This window comes from Triticum urartu, chromosome 6A (genome assembly GCF_056163025.1).
Source record: "Triticum urartu cultivar PI428250 chromosome 6A, HENAU_Tu73, whole genome shotgun sequence".
Taxonomy (NCBI): domain Eukaryota; kingdom Viridiplantae; phylum Streptophyta; class Magnoliopsida; order Poales; family Poaceae; genus Triticum; species Triticum urartu.
In genome coordinates, this window is record NC_141878.1 from 7,508,294 (window position 1) to 7,528,848 (window position 20,555).

Consider the following 20,555-nt stretch of genomic DNA (forward strand, 5'->3'; position numbering starts at 1 on the left):
ACCTGCCCGGATTCCGGGTCCGCAATAAGGATCTTCAGCTTGCATCTTCGACACGGACATCTTATCTCCGTCTCGTTCTTTTGAAGCATCTCGGCCTTCGCGGACCTCAAAAACCTATTCACGATGCCTTTGGTCATCATGCGGACCATGGTCGCCTGCGGGGTAGAGCAAAACGATATTTTAGAACCAAGAAAAAATTTGGCATGACTTTCCCTAAAAATAGGACCAAAAAGAATGCTTAATGCCAAAATTCTCGCCGAACCGGAAATGAATCAACATTCCGGCAAAATATTGGCAACTATCGCATTTCAAATACCGGTACACCTCCAAACACAAACACATATGCAACACCACAAACATATGCAACACCACGAACATACATAGATCTAGCTAGGCCATAAAAAGTGCATGTGCACATTGTTGTAGGGAGAACAACATAAATATAGCTTCCCCCCTTACTTACCTATCAAAACAAGGTAATTTAACCACTTAAATTGAATGAATCTATGGTGGAAATGAGGTGAAAAAGAGGAGGCACCCGAGACAAGGAGGAGGTGGAGAGAATGAAGTGGGGAGAAAGTGAGTGTGGGTAGGAGAGGCTGTCCAAAATATCTTGTTGCTGCCCACTTACTAATGGCGCACCAACTCTAATGCGCCATTAGTAATCCAGGTTACTAATGGTGCACCTTCTGGTGGTGCGCCATTAGTAGTTTTGCAAAAAAAACATACTAATGGCGCACTGTCCCACAGTGCGCCATTACTAGTTTAAACTAGTAATGGCGCACGGTGGTACAGTGCGCCATTAGTAGTTTTGCAAAAAAGGGAATAAAAAATATAATAAAAAAACAACATTAGTGGCGCACTTTCTGGCAGGTGCGCCATTACTAGTTACAACTAGTAATGGCGCACTGTGTCTGGATGTGCCATTAGTATGTTTGGACAGGCGCACTAGTTAAAAAAAATTGATACTAATGGCGCACCCTGGGCCAGGTGCGCCATTAGTAGTTTCAACTCTAATGGCGTATCGGAAGGTAACTAATGGCGCACCGCTTGTCTGGTGCGCCATTAGTGTCAATCCCATCTATAGCCCTTTTTCTAGTAGTGAATCGGCGCCACCAAGATGAGGTTTGCCCTAAGCCCGAGCACATCGGTCCCACCGTGTTGTTCCAGTCGATCCCATAGAGATTCCTATCATTCACATTTTTGAACTGATCGGTGCCACCGAGTTTAACCATTCGGTCTCACCGAGTTGAGTGAAATGTGTGTAACGGTTGGATTTTGTGTGGAGCCTATATATACCCCTCCACCCCCTCTCCATTCGCGAGAGAGCCATCAGAACGGGCCTAAAGTTCCACTACTCATTTTCTGAGAGAGAACCACCTACTCATGTGTTGAGATCAAGACATGTCATTCCTACCATGCTTCTATCACTCAAACAACCCATTATAAGCGAATCATGAATTTATTACAAACTCTACAGCGGGAATCCCTCATGTGTGCGCGGCACAGAAGGCACCATAGGACAGCACCAAAATAAAACATACTACTCAAACAAATCTATATCATCAATCAACCCAAAAGACAAAAGAAATCTACCCAAAACATCATAAGATGGCAACACATCATTGGATCACAATATGTGGCATAAAGCACCATGTTTAAGTAGTGGATTATAGCGGGGTGCGGGAGAGTGGACCGCGTAAAAGAGATGAGGATGGTGATGAAGATGGTGATGTTGATGAGGACGATCACCGCGGCGAAGATTTCCCCGATGGCCCTCCTGCGCTACCGAGAGAGAGGGGGAGAGGTTCTCCACCTTGTGCTTCCTCCTCCATGGCCTCCCCACTATGTGGAGAGAGGTTCTCCCTCTGGGATCCTCCTCCATGGCCTCTGGTGATGATGGCCCCTCCGGCATCGTGCCAGAGTGGGCCTAGAGTGATTTTTCGTGGCTACAGGGGCTTGCGGCGCCGGAACTCTCGATCTAGGTATATATCTGAGTTTTTTGGGATTTGTAGGAGGTGTTGGCGTCGGGGACAAGTTAAGGGGGTCCACGAGGCAATGACAAGGTAGGGAGGTGTGCCCTAGGGGGTGGGGCGCCCCCACCCTTGTGGTTACCCAGGACTCCTCTCTGGTATCTTTTCGCTCCAGTATTTTTAAAATTTTCCAAAAATATTCTCCGTAAATTTTTAGCCCATTTCAAGAACTTTTATTTCGGCACAAAAACGACACCATGGTAGTTCTGCTGAAAACAGCGTCAGTAAAGGTTAGTTCTAATCAAATCATAGCAAAACCATATAAAATTGATATAAACATGGCACGAATACTTCATAGATTATAGATATGTTGGAGACGTATCGAACACATAAAACCATCTTCCTGCTTGTTTGCCTCAGCTACAATCAGAAAAGTATGCATGCCATTAACAAACTGGGGAGAGCATCGGTCATCGTACATCCATTGCCAGCTCATCTTCATTACACAACACCGAAAAGAACAAATTAATACAAGTTCATACATAAATTTCATACACACTTATTCTCATGAAACAACATACAAACTCTCTAGCTTAAGCATTTAAATGCAACAACAAATGCGATCACGATCGCAACTAAGGTAACAATTGATCCAACATCATAATGATACCAAGCCTCACTGTCAATGGAATATTTTCTAATCTTTCTAATCTTCAAGCGCATTTTCTCCATCTTGATCTTGTGATCATCGACGAAATCGGCAACATACAACTCCAGTTTCACCTTCTCTTCTTCAAATCTTTTCAATTTTTCTTTCAAATACTCATTTTCTTTTTCAACTAAATTTAACCTCTCCACAAGAGGGTCGGTTGTAATTTCTGGTTCACATACCTCCTAGATAAAAATATCTATGTCAAGTTCATGGGCATAATTTGTCATAAACATGAAATGCAACAAATAGTTATAAAAGAGAATATACCACAACCGAATCATAAACCGGACGAGGGACAACGGGGACGGATATCAAAACCATGCCACTATGTACGACAAACAACGTATGGGTAAGAAAATTATACAAGTAAATATATATCTAAATCACACAAACATGATTTTTTTTTAAAGATAATAACAAGAGGCTCACGAAGGTGGTGCCGGCGACAGGACGGTGCGGGCGATCGACGGTGTTTAGGACGGGGACGGGATGGCATTAAGTAAACCACACCTACATATGCAAACTAAGTGTTAATTTGAGATCAAATTGCATATAAATCAAATAAACTACCACATATAATTACTCCCAAACTAAAACCCACAAATCACTATACATATAGAGCATTGCAAGAGCTAATCTAGCAATGAGAGATGAAAGGACAAAGTTGCAAACCTTTGTGATCACTTGGATGAATGGGGCGCCTTGAAACCTTGATAAATTTTCGGAAAAATGAAGGATGAGCTCGAGCTTTGGGGAAGAACAGAGAGGACAGGAAAGGGGATGAATAGAGAGCTCGTTCGTGGGCTCGACGAAGGGTTTATATAGGAACATCTTTAGTCCCGGTTCATGGTACAAACCAGGACTAAAGGTGAGCCTCTAGTACCGGTTGGTGCCACGAACCGAGACTAGAGGGGTTGGTGGGGGCCCAGCCTGACACCAGCCTGCCACCACCTCTTTAGTCCTGGTTCGTGGCACGAACCGGTACTAGAGGTTCAACACGAGCCGGGACTAATGATGCCCACCCGCCTAGCCGCTGGAACCGGCACTAATGGGCAAATTAGTGTCGGCTCGTTTACAAATCGGGACTAATGTGGCTGACGTAAAGTAGTTTTTCTACTAGTGATACAACAAAAAGGTTTTGTTAGGAATACCGGAATGATAAAAATATTTCAAGCCATAAGTATGATTTGAAATAAAGTATCAATTAGCTGGAATTTGATAAAGTAATTGGAGAATTTGAACTTTTCCAAAAAGCTTGTGGATACAACAAGTTTAGTGGGAGGTCTATGGCATATCTGATCTTACATATATATGACATATCACTTGATCAGAAATAATATAAAGTATATTAGCACAAAAGATTAAAATTAGGTTTCTAAAAGTGACTTGGAATTATTGGATGAAAATCAATATAGATAGATTGATACATCTGATGATGCTAAGACATGTACTATGTAAAACTTATCAAGAAGTCTAAAAGTAGAAACTGTTTTCTCAAAATGTCACATAGCATAACACTATGCAGAAATCAATAGTTGATGAGCATATGTGGATGAGTAGAGTTCAAATTGATTCAGATGTTGAACTCATCATATGTGTTATCAAATGTACAAACCCATATGTTTCATATGAACTAATCGTTAGTAGTAAGTACCATAGTGATCCTAGAAGAGGTTCACTAGGGTGATTGCTTAAAGATTAAATACCTGAGTTGCACGAAGTTTTTTGCTTCTTGTACTTGGTGGAGATGAAGAGAATGTTGTAAATAGTTACACAAATTCTTTGTTGTAAAGGTTACACAAGAAACTTCATGAATGGTATAAACAATTTATCGGACAATATATTTTGAATAGTTTTAGAAAATGAGCATAATTGTGGATTTTACTAATGATTTAGGTTGAGGCTTGAGAAGTCTTCAATAGAATATAATCTGGATCAATAAAAGTTTATTGATAGACTATGGTGTATTTCCAAATGTAAATTGACAATATAAAGATATACCAAATGGACTATATGGAGATATAGTATTACTGTAAAATGGACTATATGGAGATATAATGTTACCACTAATGTAACATCAAAATTACATAGAAAAACCAGATTTTACCAACACAAATAAAATCAGAATTTGAAGATTATCAGATCCGGCGGCAAAGACTCTACTACTAGCAAAGCATGAGGAACACCAGTTAGCCATGGGTGTTAGAAAAGCACAGATCTAGATTATTGACTCTAGTGCGAGTGGGAGACTGTTGAAATATGCCCAAGAGGCAATAATAATTCTATTATAACATTTACATATTCATAATTATAGAGTTTATGTTCTATGTTATAACTACTATAATCCTGGAATATGTGATTCAGTGGAAAACTCATATGCATGTGTTGAATGATAAATGGTTAAATAAAATATTCCTAGTCTTGCCTCTAGGACTAGCTCAAGTGTTGTTGATGATCACTTTTTTCGGATCTTAGGATACCCTTAAGTGTAACGGTAGTCCTAAAGAACCTTGGAGATTATGACATTGGAACAACAATCATACTGAATCGACCCAAACTTGTTTGTTATGAATTAGGATAATATCGTATGTAATCAATTGTAATAACACCGAGAGTTAACATGTGATTATTCTCCTTAGACCATGAGTATCGTAGTCACTTCTTACCATACGGTGGATCCTGGGGTTTCTCAAACGTCACCTATAGCATGGTGATCATAAAGGCAACTTATAGGTTCATCTGTAAGTTTGACAAGTGACTAAATAGCTCGAGAGTGTGATTTGCTCCTCCGACGCTGGAGAGATATACTTAGGTCCCTCTTGGTGTGAGAACAATATTATCATCTGGCCAGACACATGTGACTTAGTCCTGGGGATGCCAGAACATGTCAACGAGAAAGAAGAACAAAACTGGTAATGAGGATAACAGTTTGTAAGCATTTGATGACTCAGGAGGATACTGATGCATCTCGGGTTTTCTGTAGTATCGAGAAGCAAAGGGAACATCACATGGTAACCAAAGGTTCACTCGAATATCATTTGTGTTCTCACAGGGATCGATATGGACGTCCAATGTTGATCTGTCGGTCATTGAACGAAGGGGTTTCGTTCATGTCTATGAGTTAATAAAACTATGGGTTCACAAGCTTAAGGCAATCACGATCTGATGATTATTTTTAGGACGAGATTGATGACAATATATTTGTGTAATTGTTTGACTAATATTCGAAACAGTTCTGAGAGGATCTGGAAGCGTTTCGGGGTCACCTAAAGGGTTTCAAAGAGTATCGGGTAATACCGGTTATTATCGATAGTTAATATATAGGTGGAAAATGTTTTCAGTGTTGTTAAATTATATATATATATATATAATGGTCTGAAAATATTGAGAACACTTTTATATTCAATTGAATACAAATGGGCCTTAAAAGGCCAAACCAGAGAAGGAAACTTGGGCCAAATTGGCCCAAGTTGAGTAGGCACCCCCAATCCCCTTATGGAAGGAGGAGGCTGAATTGGACTAGGGGAGGAGGACTCCTGGTGGCTGCCCTTTCCCTCTCCTCTAACCAATATATACTAGGGTTTTTTCTCTATTCTATACACAAGTTTTGGAGCCTCATCTAGTTCTAGTTCTACTTGGTACTATCTAGTTGACTAATTATAGCTATGTCTAGTTCCTCTAATCCTCATAATTAGAATCCCAGTGTGGTTCTAATCTCCTCCCTCTAATTCTCCGGCGACGATTAGCTCTGGACGGCGAAGCGCTGCCGGATCGTGAAGGTTGCGCGCTCGTAACCAAGTAGAGAGGTCGTGCTTTCGGTCTTCGGCTCAGGGGACTATTTGTGGGAGGCTCACGGGATCGTTCATCGATCGTTCGAGGGACTCCATGTACGATCTACACCGACACATCCTTCTTCAGTTGTAACTCGGTGACGCTAACGATCGTGATCCCAGCCAGTTATGCATCTTCATATTGATCTTGGGTGTGTGTAGGCGCGAAGGCTTTTTTTCTACTACGTTTCCAAATAGTGCCTTTTACAGCGGCTCTGGCGGAGGTGTCATGTTTAGCCTATTGCTACTTGATCGAAAGTGGTGTGGCACTAGCGGGAGGTAGGCAGTATGGGACGTCCTTGTCTTCTGTTTTCTTCTCCAGAGGAAACCGGCTATCGTGGCGTCAGTAGAAGGATAAGGGTGGAAGGTACAAATGTCTTCAACGACGAGTTTATGCACTTTGGTGGAAACACAAGATATCTGATCGGGCTATGTTGATGCACGTCTGCGTCTTTTCTTTGCCGAGGTGGTGGATTGAAGCTTGGCTTTGAGTATGAGAATCGGGAGTTCAACCATGTGGTGGACTCGCCATCATCGGCGCACGCGCGGTGATTTTTTCTTGAAGGCGTAGCCTAGGAGTTGTGTATTTTTCGTTTCTGATGTGTCTTGTAACATAGGGTTAGTGGTTATCTGGTGAAGTCACTGTTGCAAGGCATGCGGCCTCAATTTTTTTCACTTTATTTTCAGGTCGATGTTGTTTGGCTGCTGAATTTTACACTATTAATAATATATCGCTGCATACATCTTCCTAATACAGAGGCCGAGGATATCCTCCTTTTGAAGAAAAAAACACAATGGAGATTTGGGGGATTGAGGAGCAATTAAGAGAAGTATATGTGAGAGAGGAGATATTGTACGCGCAACAATCACGTGTTATTGATGGCAGGTGATCAAAACACTAAGTAGAATTATGCATCACGGTGATGAAGAAAGAACACTGTGAAAGCACTTCTGAGAGAATATGGAACCAGGTATATGACGGATGATGACATCATGTACATGCCTGCAAAGTTCTATTTTTTTTTCTTTTAGAAGGTTTTGTTGACACACATTTTTTACTTGAGAATATTGGCAGCATGGTAACTGATGACATCAACGGCAAGTTAGTGGCTGCTATTACTGATGAGGAAATTGAGGCTGCACTTTTTCAGATGGGCCCAATGAAGGTGCTGGGGCCAGATGGGTTGTCGACCATCTTTTATCAACCACACTGGTTGTTGGTTCTCAAGGACGTCTGCCATGGGTTCGCGATTTCCATGATGCGGCAGCAGCTCTGGATTCTTTTAACGCCACGGTTATAGTGATGATTTTGGAAGTCAACTCACCGGAGTTACTTTCTTAGTTTCAGCCAATCAACCTATGTTATGTGAGATATAAAATTTGTGAAAAAGAGGCTACAGGTAATTTTGCCGATCTTAACATCTAAAGAACCAAGCGCTTTTGTTTTAGGGAGGTTGACCATAAACAATGTTCTGGTGGCATATATGAGTGTGTGCAAGCGATCAGGACGAGAAGCATGAAGAAACCGTTGTGTGCTGTGAGGATATGATGAAGGCATATGACAGGGTACAGTGAGCCTTTTTTGAGCAGATTCTTGCAAGGTTTGGATTTTCCCATGGATGGATTTCTATGATTATGAGATGTGTGACGTCTGCAAATTCTCTGTTAAGCCGAATGAGGTTTTTCGAGAGGATTTTTACTATCTACAGGACTACGGCAGGGCGATCCACTATCCCCATATTTATTCCTATTATGTGTGGAAGGCTTCTCATCTCTTTTAAGCAACTGGCAAGGTGATAAAAACAATCAGTGGAGTATCTTTTTAGAGCACTAGCCCCCATGTGACTCACATGTTATTTGCAGACAACAGTATTATTTTCTTGGAAGGTTCTTATGATAATCTAGAGTCTCTCAAGGATATCCTTAGGAAATATGAGGTGACATCCGGTCAAAAGGTCAACCTACAGAAGTCCTCCATTTTTTTGGCAAATGGTGTCTTGAGGAGGACAATGGGAATCTTAAGCAGGCTAATTGTATTGAATCAAAGACCCTTAGTGAAAGGTGCCTTGATCTAGGGATGGTACATTTAAGCCTGTTACGGAATGTTCGAAGGGCAAATGTCCAGGATAGAAAGGACAGAGCTTCACAAAGGCCGACAAGGAGGCACTTGTGAAATCTATGCTTCAAGCCACACCAAACTATGCCATAAGTTCTTTTCATCTCACAAAGAAGATGTGCAAGAACTTGACATCAATCTCATTGAAATTCTTGTGGGGAGCAGAAAATGGTGAGAGGAACGTGCACTGAATTGCATGAGATAAAATGTGTACCGGCAAACGTGATGGAGGTTTGGCTTTCTATGCAGGCGTGGAGGATCTTTTTGCTGGAGTGGTTAAGGCGCGTTTCTTCAAGGAGGGAACCATTATGAATGCAACATGCCTGGCAGGGGCCGCATACACATTTCATAGTATATTGCATGGGCGTGATGTCTTGAAAAGTGGCTATTTGGTGGATTGGGGACCGATCAAATATTCTGATCCATCATGATAACAGGATCCCACAAAGGGGGAGCATGAAACAACTCGGACAGGATTATGTTCACAGGGGCGTGGGATCCAGTCCGTGTGGACTCTATGTTCTCGCATGATGACGCAGTGGATATAAAAAAATAGCGCCAGGAGGTCCTGGGACATATGACTACCTCGCATGGAATTATACAAAGAATGGTGAATTCTCGGTCAAGTCAGCATATCACCTAAAATGACGTTGAATGTAGTGAAGTCTGGACAGCTGGGATCTACTTCTTTTCTACATAAACACAAGGAGTGGCTGGCTCTTTGGGATACATGTGCACCAAATAAAGCGAAGGTACAGATGTGGAGGCTCCTGAGGAATGGACTTGCGCTGTTGGTTCTAAGCTCTACCGTTGGCATACAAAGGAAGGAGTTTTTTGTGTGGCATGCAGAAGGGAGGAGACGCTATATCATTGATTCTGGTCATGGCCACATTCGGCTATGTTTTGGGAAATTATGCTCTCGTAAAATAGAGTTTCGGTGGCGATCCCACTGACTACGGCGGACTCGACGAGTGCATTGTCGAGCTGGATGCTAGGATGGTTTGCAGAGGTGGTGTAGGGGCTTTGGCGTGCAAGGAATGAAACAAAGGAAGGAAAGAATATTGCCTCGCCACATGAAATATCCAGGTCCGTGGCACTGTATATGGCTGAATGGATGTCTCTGCATGTGAACAAAGACACGGCCAAACCTGTTACAGAGCTACAGCGGTGGTCTCCACCAGATGAAGGATGGGTCAAGACCAATTTAGATGCCGGCATTGTGAAACATGGAGATAAGGGTGGTGGAGGGATGATCCTTTGGGGGCATGCTGGTGACATCCACGCAGCAGGTGGCTACTTGTTCGTCCCCATAACTAACCATCAGATGGTAGAAATAATTGCATGCAGGGCAGCGGTCAAGCTTGCATCTAAAATACATGTGCAGAAGCTTCACCTGGAGACCGACAACAAGATTGTGGGGAGCATGTTAAACGACGGAAGAAAGAATCTCTCAGTGACTGGACCTTGTATTGAAGAAATCAAGTCGATATTGAGAACATTTCAGGAGAGCAAGGTGTCATGGGTAAGGAGGTCTCCAAATTATGCCACGAATAATTTAGCTAAGCTAGGGGTAGGGGTAGATCTATGTAAGATTTGGTTGATGGTGCCACCAGACTTAATCTTAGTTGTGTTCGCCGATGAGATCCCGGATGTTGTTTAGATATTCGCTGGTTAAATAAAGCGGCGGAATTAATCCTCAAAAAAAAATGTACAAGCATCAAGAAGGCACATATTACACAATGGAGGTGTTTGGTTCACGTTTTTTTAGCCATCATCACATTGCGGAGGCACCTTAAAATGTTGCACACGTTTGGTTTAGTAGGGCTGTAAACGGATAGCGCATAATCAAATCACACCCCTATTCACTTCCTTTTACGCCCACCCCTGTCCGATAACCGAAGCTGTGATCGCTCATCCCTATCTCTCGCCAAAGCCAACCTTCTTTTCCCTCCGTTCCCGCCCACCTTCAACTCAACCATCTAACCTGATTTACTCCGACGAGACGTCTGCATGTAGCAGCAGTGACGACACCAGCGACCCATTTCTCTACTCCTTGACCAGATTTATTTTGAGCAGCAAAGCACCTTACATGGATAGATCAGCGGGCAAGGTGAGAAGCACGTTTCAGATCTTCCACCACCTCAAGGAGCAGCTTCCGTCACCAGTGATTTTCCTCGCAGCCATCACAAGGAGAATTGCCCAAAGCATCATCGCTGCATAGCATTCAAAATACATCAAACATCCAAACACCGCAATGGAATCCATGCCTTTACAATGGCAATACCATACAAAAAGGGGAAATATCTTATTACGCCTTCATCCCATTGTGAACCCATTCCATTACCTTTTGCATTATCACTGCATAATCACAGGACATTTATACACAGTGAAAAAATTATAGTTTTTCACTCCCCAGTTTTCCCTCAAGAACTTCGTAACTTTATGGACTGTCAGAAATTGTATATTCAAAACCAAAAACATATGTTACTCGGAACAAGAAAAAATTCAATGGCAAGTTCCAGAATTGGACTGCCATTTGACAATACGTACATCAAGATGTTTTTTCAGGTCAAATACTCTTTGAGGTTCAATGGTACATCACATGAATGTAACATGGGAAAATTCAGAAAAAATAAACATCATGACACTCTATTATGACATGTCTCCTTGTTGCTTCATTGCGATTTTAAGGACCATAGTTTTTACCCACGAAGGCGAATATATCCTCTCTGAATGTTGGTCTTGTATTCCTGGAACACATTTTGAAATAATGAGCACGAGAAATGATGTATTACAAATTTATAGATGCATATATACCAAGCAAAGGGATATTTTTCAAGTTACTGAAAACATCATGCAAACATCGAATGAATTTAACAGATAAACTTCCCGGAAAAAAACCCCGATAAACTTGCAGAGCTGCTAAAGGATCATGTAGCAACTGAATAATAAAAGTAAGAGTGTTCCTGACAAAACTGTCTTAGTTTCTTTAAACTATGTAACTGGGGCTGAGGTAGGCAGTCGCAACAAAAATAGGATGATGAGGACAACAGGTTCAGATCTCAATACATCCAAGGACGAGTCTCCAACTAGGCATGCAGACACTGGATTCAGAAGCTTTATCCACCACAATAGTTGTCTACAAACCAGTAGGTATGACCGTACGAGTGTTACCTTTGCTGAAACTCGCGCCTCTCGCCGCCGATCAGATCACCGTTGTAAGCCGGTGCAACTAGTCGGAACCAGAACAAGATGTACGCGTACAGAACTAGGTAATCAGGCAAGCAGGCTGGTGGATGCTTTTGATGGAGGCTAGCTTAGGATGCAATCTAATCTCACAGCCACTAGATTGATCCGTACTTCCGTAGAGATACACACAGGAACACAGGATATTTTCCCCACTCTTTTATAAGTTCCCACATGATTTTCTCCTTTATTGTAAATAATAGCATGATTACATAGACTCCAAAGTAAACACTACTAATACTCGTCACCCTATGTCCAACGTGACCTAAACTTAGGCCTATTCCCAACTTGTCTACTCAACAACTCAACAACGACTAGTCTAATTGGCTCTCCCAAATTTTGATCACATCAAATAACAACAACCACACGCGTAGAAAACTTTTATAGCAAAGGGCCTGTTTCGTTCCCCTCTTCTTCTCTTTATTTTTTCTCTCTTTTAACTCACGGAGTTACAAAAGACACACTTGATGCTGTGCATCTAAGAACCTTCCTACATGATGTCCTCTAACTAGGAAGCAGCTATAATTCTAAATATATTATATGTTATAATTTAGGAGCACTGCCTGTCTCTGTTGCATGTGGTGATGAGGTCATGTCATCAGCATATCACAGTTAGATCACTAGCAAGACTCACAAGATGGATCAAATGTAGTGAGGGACTTCACAAACACAATGTCTAAAGTGACATAGCCAACTGCTTCTTGTCCACCCACCTAGTTAATACAAGCGATTAACCAAATCGACTCCACTAGTCTACCAGGCATGCAACTTGACTAAAGTCAGCTGATCTTAGATAATAATAAAAAATTCACACGATTAAATCCGAGAAGATCCACGTGACATGCTACTGTACATAATAGCAATCTTAGCGTCAACCAGAACACATTCACAGCATACAGAATTGAAGAACCATCTAGCCCTTTTTCTTTGTTTCAGTAACCCAAGTATTACTCAACATACTTGCAGAACAATCAAAGCCTTCTCAGTGTACCCATTTCATACTACTCTCAAAGAAAATCGATTTTTTTATGAGCCAACAATAAAGTTTAACCATACAACACTGTACAAACTATACAGCAAAATCCAAAGCTGAATCATCCCAGCATTTTTTTTATCAAAAATAGCAATACAAAGGAGAAAACCAATAGAAGATCAATCAGTTTGTGATGGCACACCTGCAACCTCTATGGTTATCATGTTCTCTAGTTTTTATTTCTCCAGATAAGTATGTACAATCAAAGTAAAAACTAGTAAAAGATCAGTGACTGAAAACTTGCATCCATGAGAGGCGAAGACTGGACTTCCTAGATTGTTCCAAATGAACAACATACCTTACAGAAATATAAGAACTACATGGTTTCAAAATTAATTGAATTTATGCATTAGGAATCTAAAATCATAAATCATGCACCATCTAAGCTGAGTAATCAACATGAAATGATATACTGCCTTCAAGACAAAAGATATACTCATAGCTAGAAGATAAATTACCTCACTTTTTCAACAAAGATAGAATATTAGTACATGTCATGTGTTCACATTTCAGATTCGCGCAGTCTCCAGCCAACTCCCCTGCGTACAAGCAAAAGAAGCACAAAAGGAAAGAAATATCAAAGATAAGTTGAATCAATGAGAAGGCATATGTGCAAACCATTATAACTTTAGGTAACTGGAGGAAGGGGATTAGCTTCTGTTATGATGACAGTAAATGAATCCCCCTAAACGAAGCTAATCATTATAAGTACATGATTGCAGTTAGCAATTAGCAATGGACAAACATCAAACCATTAGTTATATTCTTCTTCTAGCTTTAAGGTAGAAAAGTAATAATAAGAAATTACATCACCATCAATGATATGATGGGAAATTTCTAAAATTATGGCCAATGGTCTAGAAGAAAGCACATATTGGAAAACCACAGTGATTACATAGTACCATTCGAATTTAATTAACTAGTGTTCTTTTTTTTACAACACATAATGTACATGTTATAAATTGATATTTAGTATCAAGGTCAGTGAAAATAGACATTATATTTCCCATAAATTTATTGTATGGGAAAATATAACTAGATTTAAGCTTCCAAGTGTGCCAGCCAGTTAACTATTTCATGTAGCAGACGGCTTCACGACATCACAAATTGCCAGCACACGACTGTGGTTACCAATCAGAAATGGCCACAAATCAATGAAATAGTTATATTCTCGTTCTAGCTTTAATCTGGCATGGTAATAATAAGAAATCACATCACCATAACTCATGACCAGACCAACAAGGAAACAAACAACTGAACACATTTTTATATATCCAGTCAATTTTTAATCGCAACTACAATTTATTACCGCAATCATGTGCCAAAAGCAATCCAAGAAAAAAAATTACTCTTGTTTGCTCGTGCAATGTGAATACAGAGGAGGCATTACCTGTAGTATAGAAATTTGTGTATGGATAGAAAGTGTCCAAACATAAGCCACCTCGTTTGCAAATATGTTTGATCTGCATCGAGTCAAGTTGGAGCGTGAAGACGCCGCGGATCGTAGACAGAACAATCACATTTGTGTCCTCATCGTACCCCGTTATTATCATCTTTTTGCAACGACTAAACATTCTATGCGGAAAGAGCTCCTGCAATTGAATACTTTTCTGCAGAAACACCCATGTGACAACGCCATCACAGTTTGATTTCCTCTCCCATAACAGGATGGTCAGTTTTGACAAATATGCGAGGCCAAGTCTGTTATCATCCATCCTTAAGACCTGAACAAATCCATAGGAGGTGGTGTTCATAGGGCAGTCTACCGGCCTCTTGATCAAATCAAGGTGCTGACTTTCAACATCAAACACAAGGACGTTACCACCACAAAGCACCCAGCAAAGTGCACTCCCAACAAGGATGCCAGGCCTTATGCCAAACATCGTGTCTGTTGACTCCATGGAGACAATGTCTCCCCATAAACCAGATGCCGATTCATAGAGGCAAGCGAATGCTTTTCTGTATCCAATGACCCAGATCAAGACCAATTTGAGCGGTCTCGAGAAGCAATCGCCATGCACGTGCCCGTCTTGGGCATCAGCGCACATCACCGCGGCCTCCCAGTACACCAGGTGGACCTCCGGGTCGAACACCAGCCCAGGTGGACAAGCCACACGGTGCTCTTGTCCGGTGAGGGGATCCCACACCATCACCTGACGAAGCCACATGTTGACTAGGATGGCGAGGCCGTGGCGGCAGCCTACGAAGTTCCAGTGTTTGTTGCTGTTGTTGGGCACAGAGAAGCGGGCTGCAGCGATGCGGTCCGGCGAGTCGAGCACAGGAGTGAAGTGGTGCTCTGTGCTCATTGAATTACCTCTGAAGAAGCCGAGCAGTGGAGGTTTTTGGTGGTGCCTGCGGAAGCGCTTGAGGAAGTCCGGATCGGACAGGATGCTGCGCCAGCGCTTACAGACGAGGGAGGCGCGGGGGAGTGACGATGGGTCCGGAGGGAGGCGCAGGAGGATCTCCGGGAGAAGGTTCTCATCTTCCACTGGGGACGCCGTCGCCGGCGAGCAACGGCGGCGGCGGCTCCTCATACTTCAGCCTGTAGCGAAGACAGCAAGAGAATTATCAAGAATCCTAAAACCAAATCAAAATTGGAAAAGCAGGAGTCAAGATAGGAGTAAAAGAAACCAGAGGCACTCACCGTTTGTTCTTCCAGAGGCCTGGCCGGAGCGCCGCCGTTGGTCGCCGCTACGAATTAGGGTTAGGGCAAAGGAGGGCGGGGCAGGGCAGAAGGGCGGGGGTAGGGGGAGGCGCGGCGGAGTGCGTGAGGGACGCAGCGGAGTTCAGGACGGACGCGGTGGAGCTGGAGGAGCAGCGGCGGCTGGCCACCGGCCGGCGCCGTTGGGTGGAGCGGCGGCGGCTGAGAGTCTGAAACCTGAGACAGCGAGATGCGATGTGAGTGTGCTCTTTTTTGTTTCCTTTCCAGCGATGTGACTCTACTCACTGTAGGCATGGAAATGGCATATTTACCCTTGTCGAAAGGAGAAACAGCTGCTACTTTAGTCAGAGAGTGCACGAGAGTTCTTAGCCTCGTCAAATCCCTTTTGCCTCTGCGTTGATCTTGCTTCCGCTGCCATGCATGGATGGCACTCCTGCCATTCAGGCTGGACATAGCGAGCGGGCTTTTCAGCCCGCTCGTGGCCCGTTCGCTCTTGGCCCGCTCGGTCCAGCCTCGCTAAATATAATGGACGGTCCGGTCTGTAAATATGGGCCCGTTTCGGTCCAGTCCAGGCTCGCTAAATAGTGTAGCAGGGAGCGCGGCCTCTGTCGACCTCCTCGTTGTGCTCGCCATCGATGCGGGGAGCTTGCATCTCGTTGCCAACATGCCGTTGACCTCCGCGTCCCGTGAGATCACGAGGCTTCAAGTGCGCCGCCTGCAAACCGGCCGCCATTGGCAACTTCTTGACTTAGTCAACCACCTCCTTGCCGCCTACGAGCGTTGTCCGACCACCACAAGCATGAGGGGCATCTCCTCCGCAGCGTCGCCTGTCGACCGCAAGCATCAGATGCATCTTCTACGGCCCCGGCCACCATGCTACTTCTCCCTCCACCTTTCCGACATGCTGACCCCACATGGCAGTGACTGGCCACCGCAGGGACCGCCGAGCCCGTCGGTACACACCGAGCTTTACACCCGCCGGTCCGGTCCCTGAAAAGAGGACCCCGGCACTGCTCGGTCCGGTCCGGTCCAGACCGCCGGCGACCGGTCCAAACTGCAGCTCGGTCAGCGACCGGACCGGCCCGGACCGTGTCCACCCTGACCTGCCACCAACGGCATAGCCCATCTCCCCAACGCCAATCTACCTACGGCCGCTCCTCAGAATGGCGGCCACCAAGACGCTCTGCTCGTTGCGCCGCCGGCTTATTCCCTCCCCACCTTGGTCTTCAAACCATTGACATCCGCTGCCATGTTCCGGTCATCCGCTACCAGCAGTAGCACTCACACTTTGACACCAATAATGCTACATTTACGGACGCTTGTTGATGTGGAAACGTCCATGTCATCCCCACGGCCCACCCTTCTCATCCCCTTTCTCTACCGGGTGACGCGACGGCGATGGGTGACGGCTGACAGCGCAGAGGATGTTCCCCCAGATCAGCGGTGGCGTTACATGGCGAGGGCCCTTCGAGGCGGCCCGACCTGCCGGTTCCCTCGCGCGGCGGGTCTACCTACCCTGTGACGGCCACGACGAGCTCCTGCCCGAGGGAAACCGATTGGTGAGCTCTTTGCAGTCAGCGGCGGCGCGGCAATCGCTACATCATACGCGGGCGGCGCTCACGAGTTCTTTCTCTCTGGCGGCTGCGGCACGAGATCTTGGTCTCCAGCGACGGCGGCGCGAGCTCTTGGTGGTCAGCTGCGGTGGCGCAAGCTCTTGGTCGTCGGCTGCTGTGGCGCGAGCTCTTGGTCGGATTGTGGCACAGTGAGGTCCTCCATTGTTGCAATGCCGAGCAACTAAATCACAAAAATCCTGCATGTTGTGTGTAATTGCCCATGTCCCTTGGTTGTCTGATGATGCCACTTTTTGCTTGACAGATTCAGAGCTGTGTTAGTTGTGTGATGAAACAGTACTAGACAAGATGCCGATTCTGATAACAGAAGCTAAGCAAGCCAATACAGTGTTCAATCTTGCATCATCATCATTATCATATGGCTGCATGTGTATATCTTGTCAGGACATGCTATCTCTGCAAACAAGTGCAGACTCAATCCTTCTCTGAACATACCATCAGCTAGTGCCCTCCCTGTGAACATCTTCAGGATCCAGCAGAGTTATCCCAAAGCTGTAAGCATCACCAGCAGCTGATACAGAAAGGGCGCAAAATAAGGACAGTTCAGTTTATTAATAAGAGAAGGGCGCAAAATCAGGGCATCATCATTGTAAACATATCTCCCTATTCAGGGATTTAGTTAGCCACGACTGACTAGCACGTTCGTGCACTCATGTACTTGCCTCAGATCAATAAAAAAGTGGGTCTCATCATATTCTTGCCTCTTACATTCTGGAATTGTCGTATATTCTCCGAGAACTTGGGGCATAACCATTGTCGATGAACCTCCAAGTGATACTGTAGTCGATCCTTGGGTTGGATTTATGTCGCCATTGATAATGCCCAAGTCAAATGATTTCTGCTCCAAAGAAAGTGATAAAATTACTTGGATGTTTAAGAGTTTACTAGAAATAAAATGGCGAGAAATAAGCATACCTCAGCCATGCTACTACAAGCTTGGCCATCTTGTTCCACAACGACTTGTTCTAGAATATCATCATGTGATGATTTCCTTTTTTGTTGGACATTTTGTTTCTGAAATTCATGTAGAGAGCCTGAAATAAATACAAAATTAGTAAGAAAACACGCAACACATGCCTACAGAGAATCCCTCTGAACTCAAAGTGGCGACATGAACCCATCGGTGCTGATTGCAGTAAAGCCCTTTAAGCCATTCATTATCACCAAGATCATACTTCTCAAGCATAAGCATCCAAGCAACTTCAAACTCTGTAATTGTTAATGAATCATAAACTGCCTTGCCAATAGCAACTTTAATGTGATCATATTCATCACATCCACCAAACTTCTCGGGTATCTTCTTCATTATATGCCACAAACACCATCTATGTCGAGATTCTGGAAAAACTCTTCCCACACCATTCTGAATTGCTTTTTCTTGATCCGTTACAATAGCTTTTGGATGGCGATTTGACATGAATACATGTGAGTCATGCTTGAAATAACCGAACAAAAGTTTCAGTATCTTCATTTGATAATAGAGCACATCCAAGCAAAACTGATTGTCCATGATGATTCACTCCGACAAAACAAGCAAAAGGCATATCATATTTATTCGTCAAACATGTTGTGTCAAAAGAAATGACGTCATGAAAAGAGTCATACACTGCTCTACTTCTTGCATCAGCCCAAAAAACATTCCTTAGTCGAGATTCATCATCAGGGTCCATGACACTGAAAAAATTTGGGTTGTTGGATTGCATCTTGACAAAATAATCACGAACTGCTTCAGCATCACCTCTGCCAAGTTTCAACCTTATTGTTTTCTCTAGAAAATTGCGAGCATCGTTCTCACCAAAAGTTAGGTTCTCATGACCATTTTCTTCCACAACAAAAGAATTGAAATTCTTTTTTACTCGAATTCCAGCCCGGTCATTCAGCTCAAGCCTTCGCGTCACATGGAAGTCTAACTTTTGGTTCCATCTGAATATCCTAGACTTGTGTGGACTTAATGTGTGATCATGATCTAAAATGATGGTTGAATGATGAAACTTCCCATCAGGACCACGGGTAATATTGATTATAGCTTTACATCCTAACTCGGTTGCTGGATTTGGTTTCAACATATTTCTTGAGTTGGACTGAGTCTTACCATACCAAGAGCACGAAAGTGTAAGATACTTCAGCTGTCCATTATCATCATTGTTTGAGCTTCTTCTTGTCACACCAAAGCCCTTTGTTTTAGCGTAGTTGTTGTAGTACTCTCGCACCTCATTCTCAGTATCAAAGGTCATCCCCAATTTAGGGTCTCCAAGTAAGGCATCTGGTTGAGATTCACCATGGTCATGTTCAGGTTCCGCGTTGCTCATTCCGCTGCTTAATGGTGTCAACATCGCTTGAAATAGGCATGTCACTTAATTCTCGAACACCACCAATTCCATCACCCATTTCTATAAATCAAGAAACTTTTAAACATTATTATTGTTCAAAGGGAATATAACTAAATTGATAGGGGATGGTAACATATTGTGCTAACATTTGGCATGTGGACCATGAAGTATACAAGATGTATACATTCAGAAGCATGCGTAGGAACAAACAATCAATCGTAAATAATGTGCTGCACTTTTGTAGATTCAGACAGAAGAAAGGTGCAGATATTGAACATAAAAAAATATTGGGGCAAAAAAATCAATCATAATGTGATGAAGAAAAGTTAGATGGAAGATGCAGCGATTGAACAATATTGGGGCAAGAACCTCACCTCCTCCAGTCCTCGAGCTCGGCCAAACACACACCTTAGTCCACCCCCAGCATCATCCGCGGTGCCGAAGATTCGACAGTGAGGGGCTGCGATGACAGCAGCTGCTGAAACAAAAAAAAATCAATCGTAATCTGATCAAGAAAAGCTAGATGGAAGATGCAGAGATTGAACAATATTGGGGCAAGAACCTTACCTCCTCTAGTCCTCGAGTTCGGCCAAACACACACCTTAGTCCTCCAGCGTCGTCCGCGGTGCCGAAGCTTCGACGGTGAGCGGCTGCAACGGACATCAGTTTAGGCTGTGACCTGCTGCGGCAACAACGCCGTCTGACCTAGAATCCCAGCGGCCATCTGTTCAATGTGGAACGAGGGAATCCGAGCAGTCCTTCTGGAAAACGAGGAGGCGGCTGGCTGTTCTTTTTTTCTAGGTAGAAGCTAGAAGGCGGATGGTCTGGCTGCGCGGCGCCTGCTCACGACCACGTCGGATTCTATCCTACTCATTTTGTAAAGCTTCCGTAAGTCATCCATAAGTGTAGCATTATTGTTTGACACTATGGTGTGGTTGACATGTTACCATGTCGATGCCGAGCAAGTTGCTTGTCCACACAACCCGGAGTAGATGATGGCTGATCACACTTTCATTTACTGG

The 20,555-nt window shown here is 43.6% G+C and overlaps 2 protein-coding genes and 1 pseudogene across 2 annotated transcripts; 1 reads left to right on the forward strand and 2 right to left on the reverse strand.

Annotated features, from left to right (window-relative positions):
• Positions 1-9,733: 9,733 nt before the first annotated feature.
• LOC147963062 (uncharacterized) lies at positions 9,734-10,291 on the forward strand. The gene has a single exon (XM_087529455.1). It carries the CDS (start codon positions 9,734-9,736, stop codon positions 10,289-10,291), a length of 558 nt encoding a protein of 185 aa, XP_087385581.1.
• A 3,078-nt stretch (positions 10,292-13,369) lies between these two features.
• LOC125513995 (uncharacterized) lies at positions 13,370-16,082 on the reverse strand. The gene is made up of 3 exons (XM_087529456.1): positions 15,555-16,082; positions 14,301-15,452; positions 13,370-13,449 (listed from the first exon to the last, which is right to left on the reverse strand). Exons 2-3 carry the CDS (start codon positions 15,442-15,444, stop codon positions 13,370-13,372), a joined length of 1,224 nt encoding a protein of 407 aa, XP_087385582.1. The 5' UTR covers positions 15,445-15,452; positions 15,555-16,082.
• A 1,558-nt stretch (positions 16,083-17,640) lies between these two features.
• LOC147963063 (protein FAR-RED IMPAIRED RESPONSE 1-like) lies at positions 17,641-19,591 on the reverse strand (annotated as a pseudogene).
• Positions 19,592-20,555: the final 964 nt, after the last annotated feature.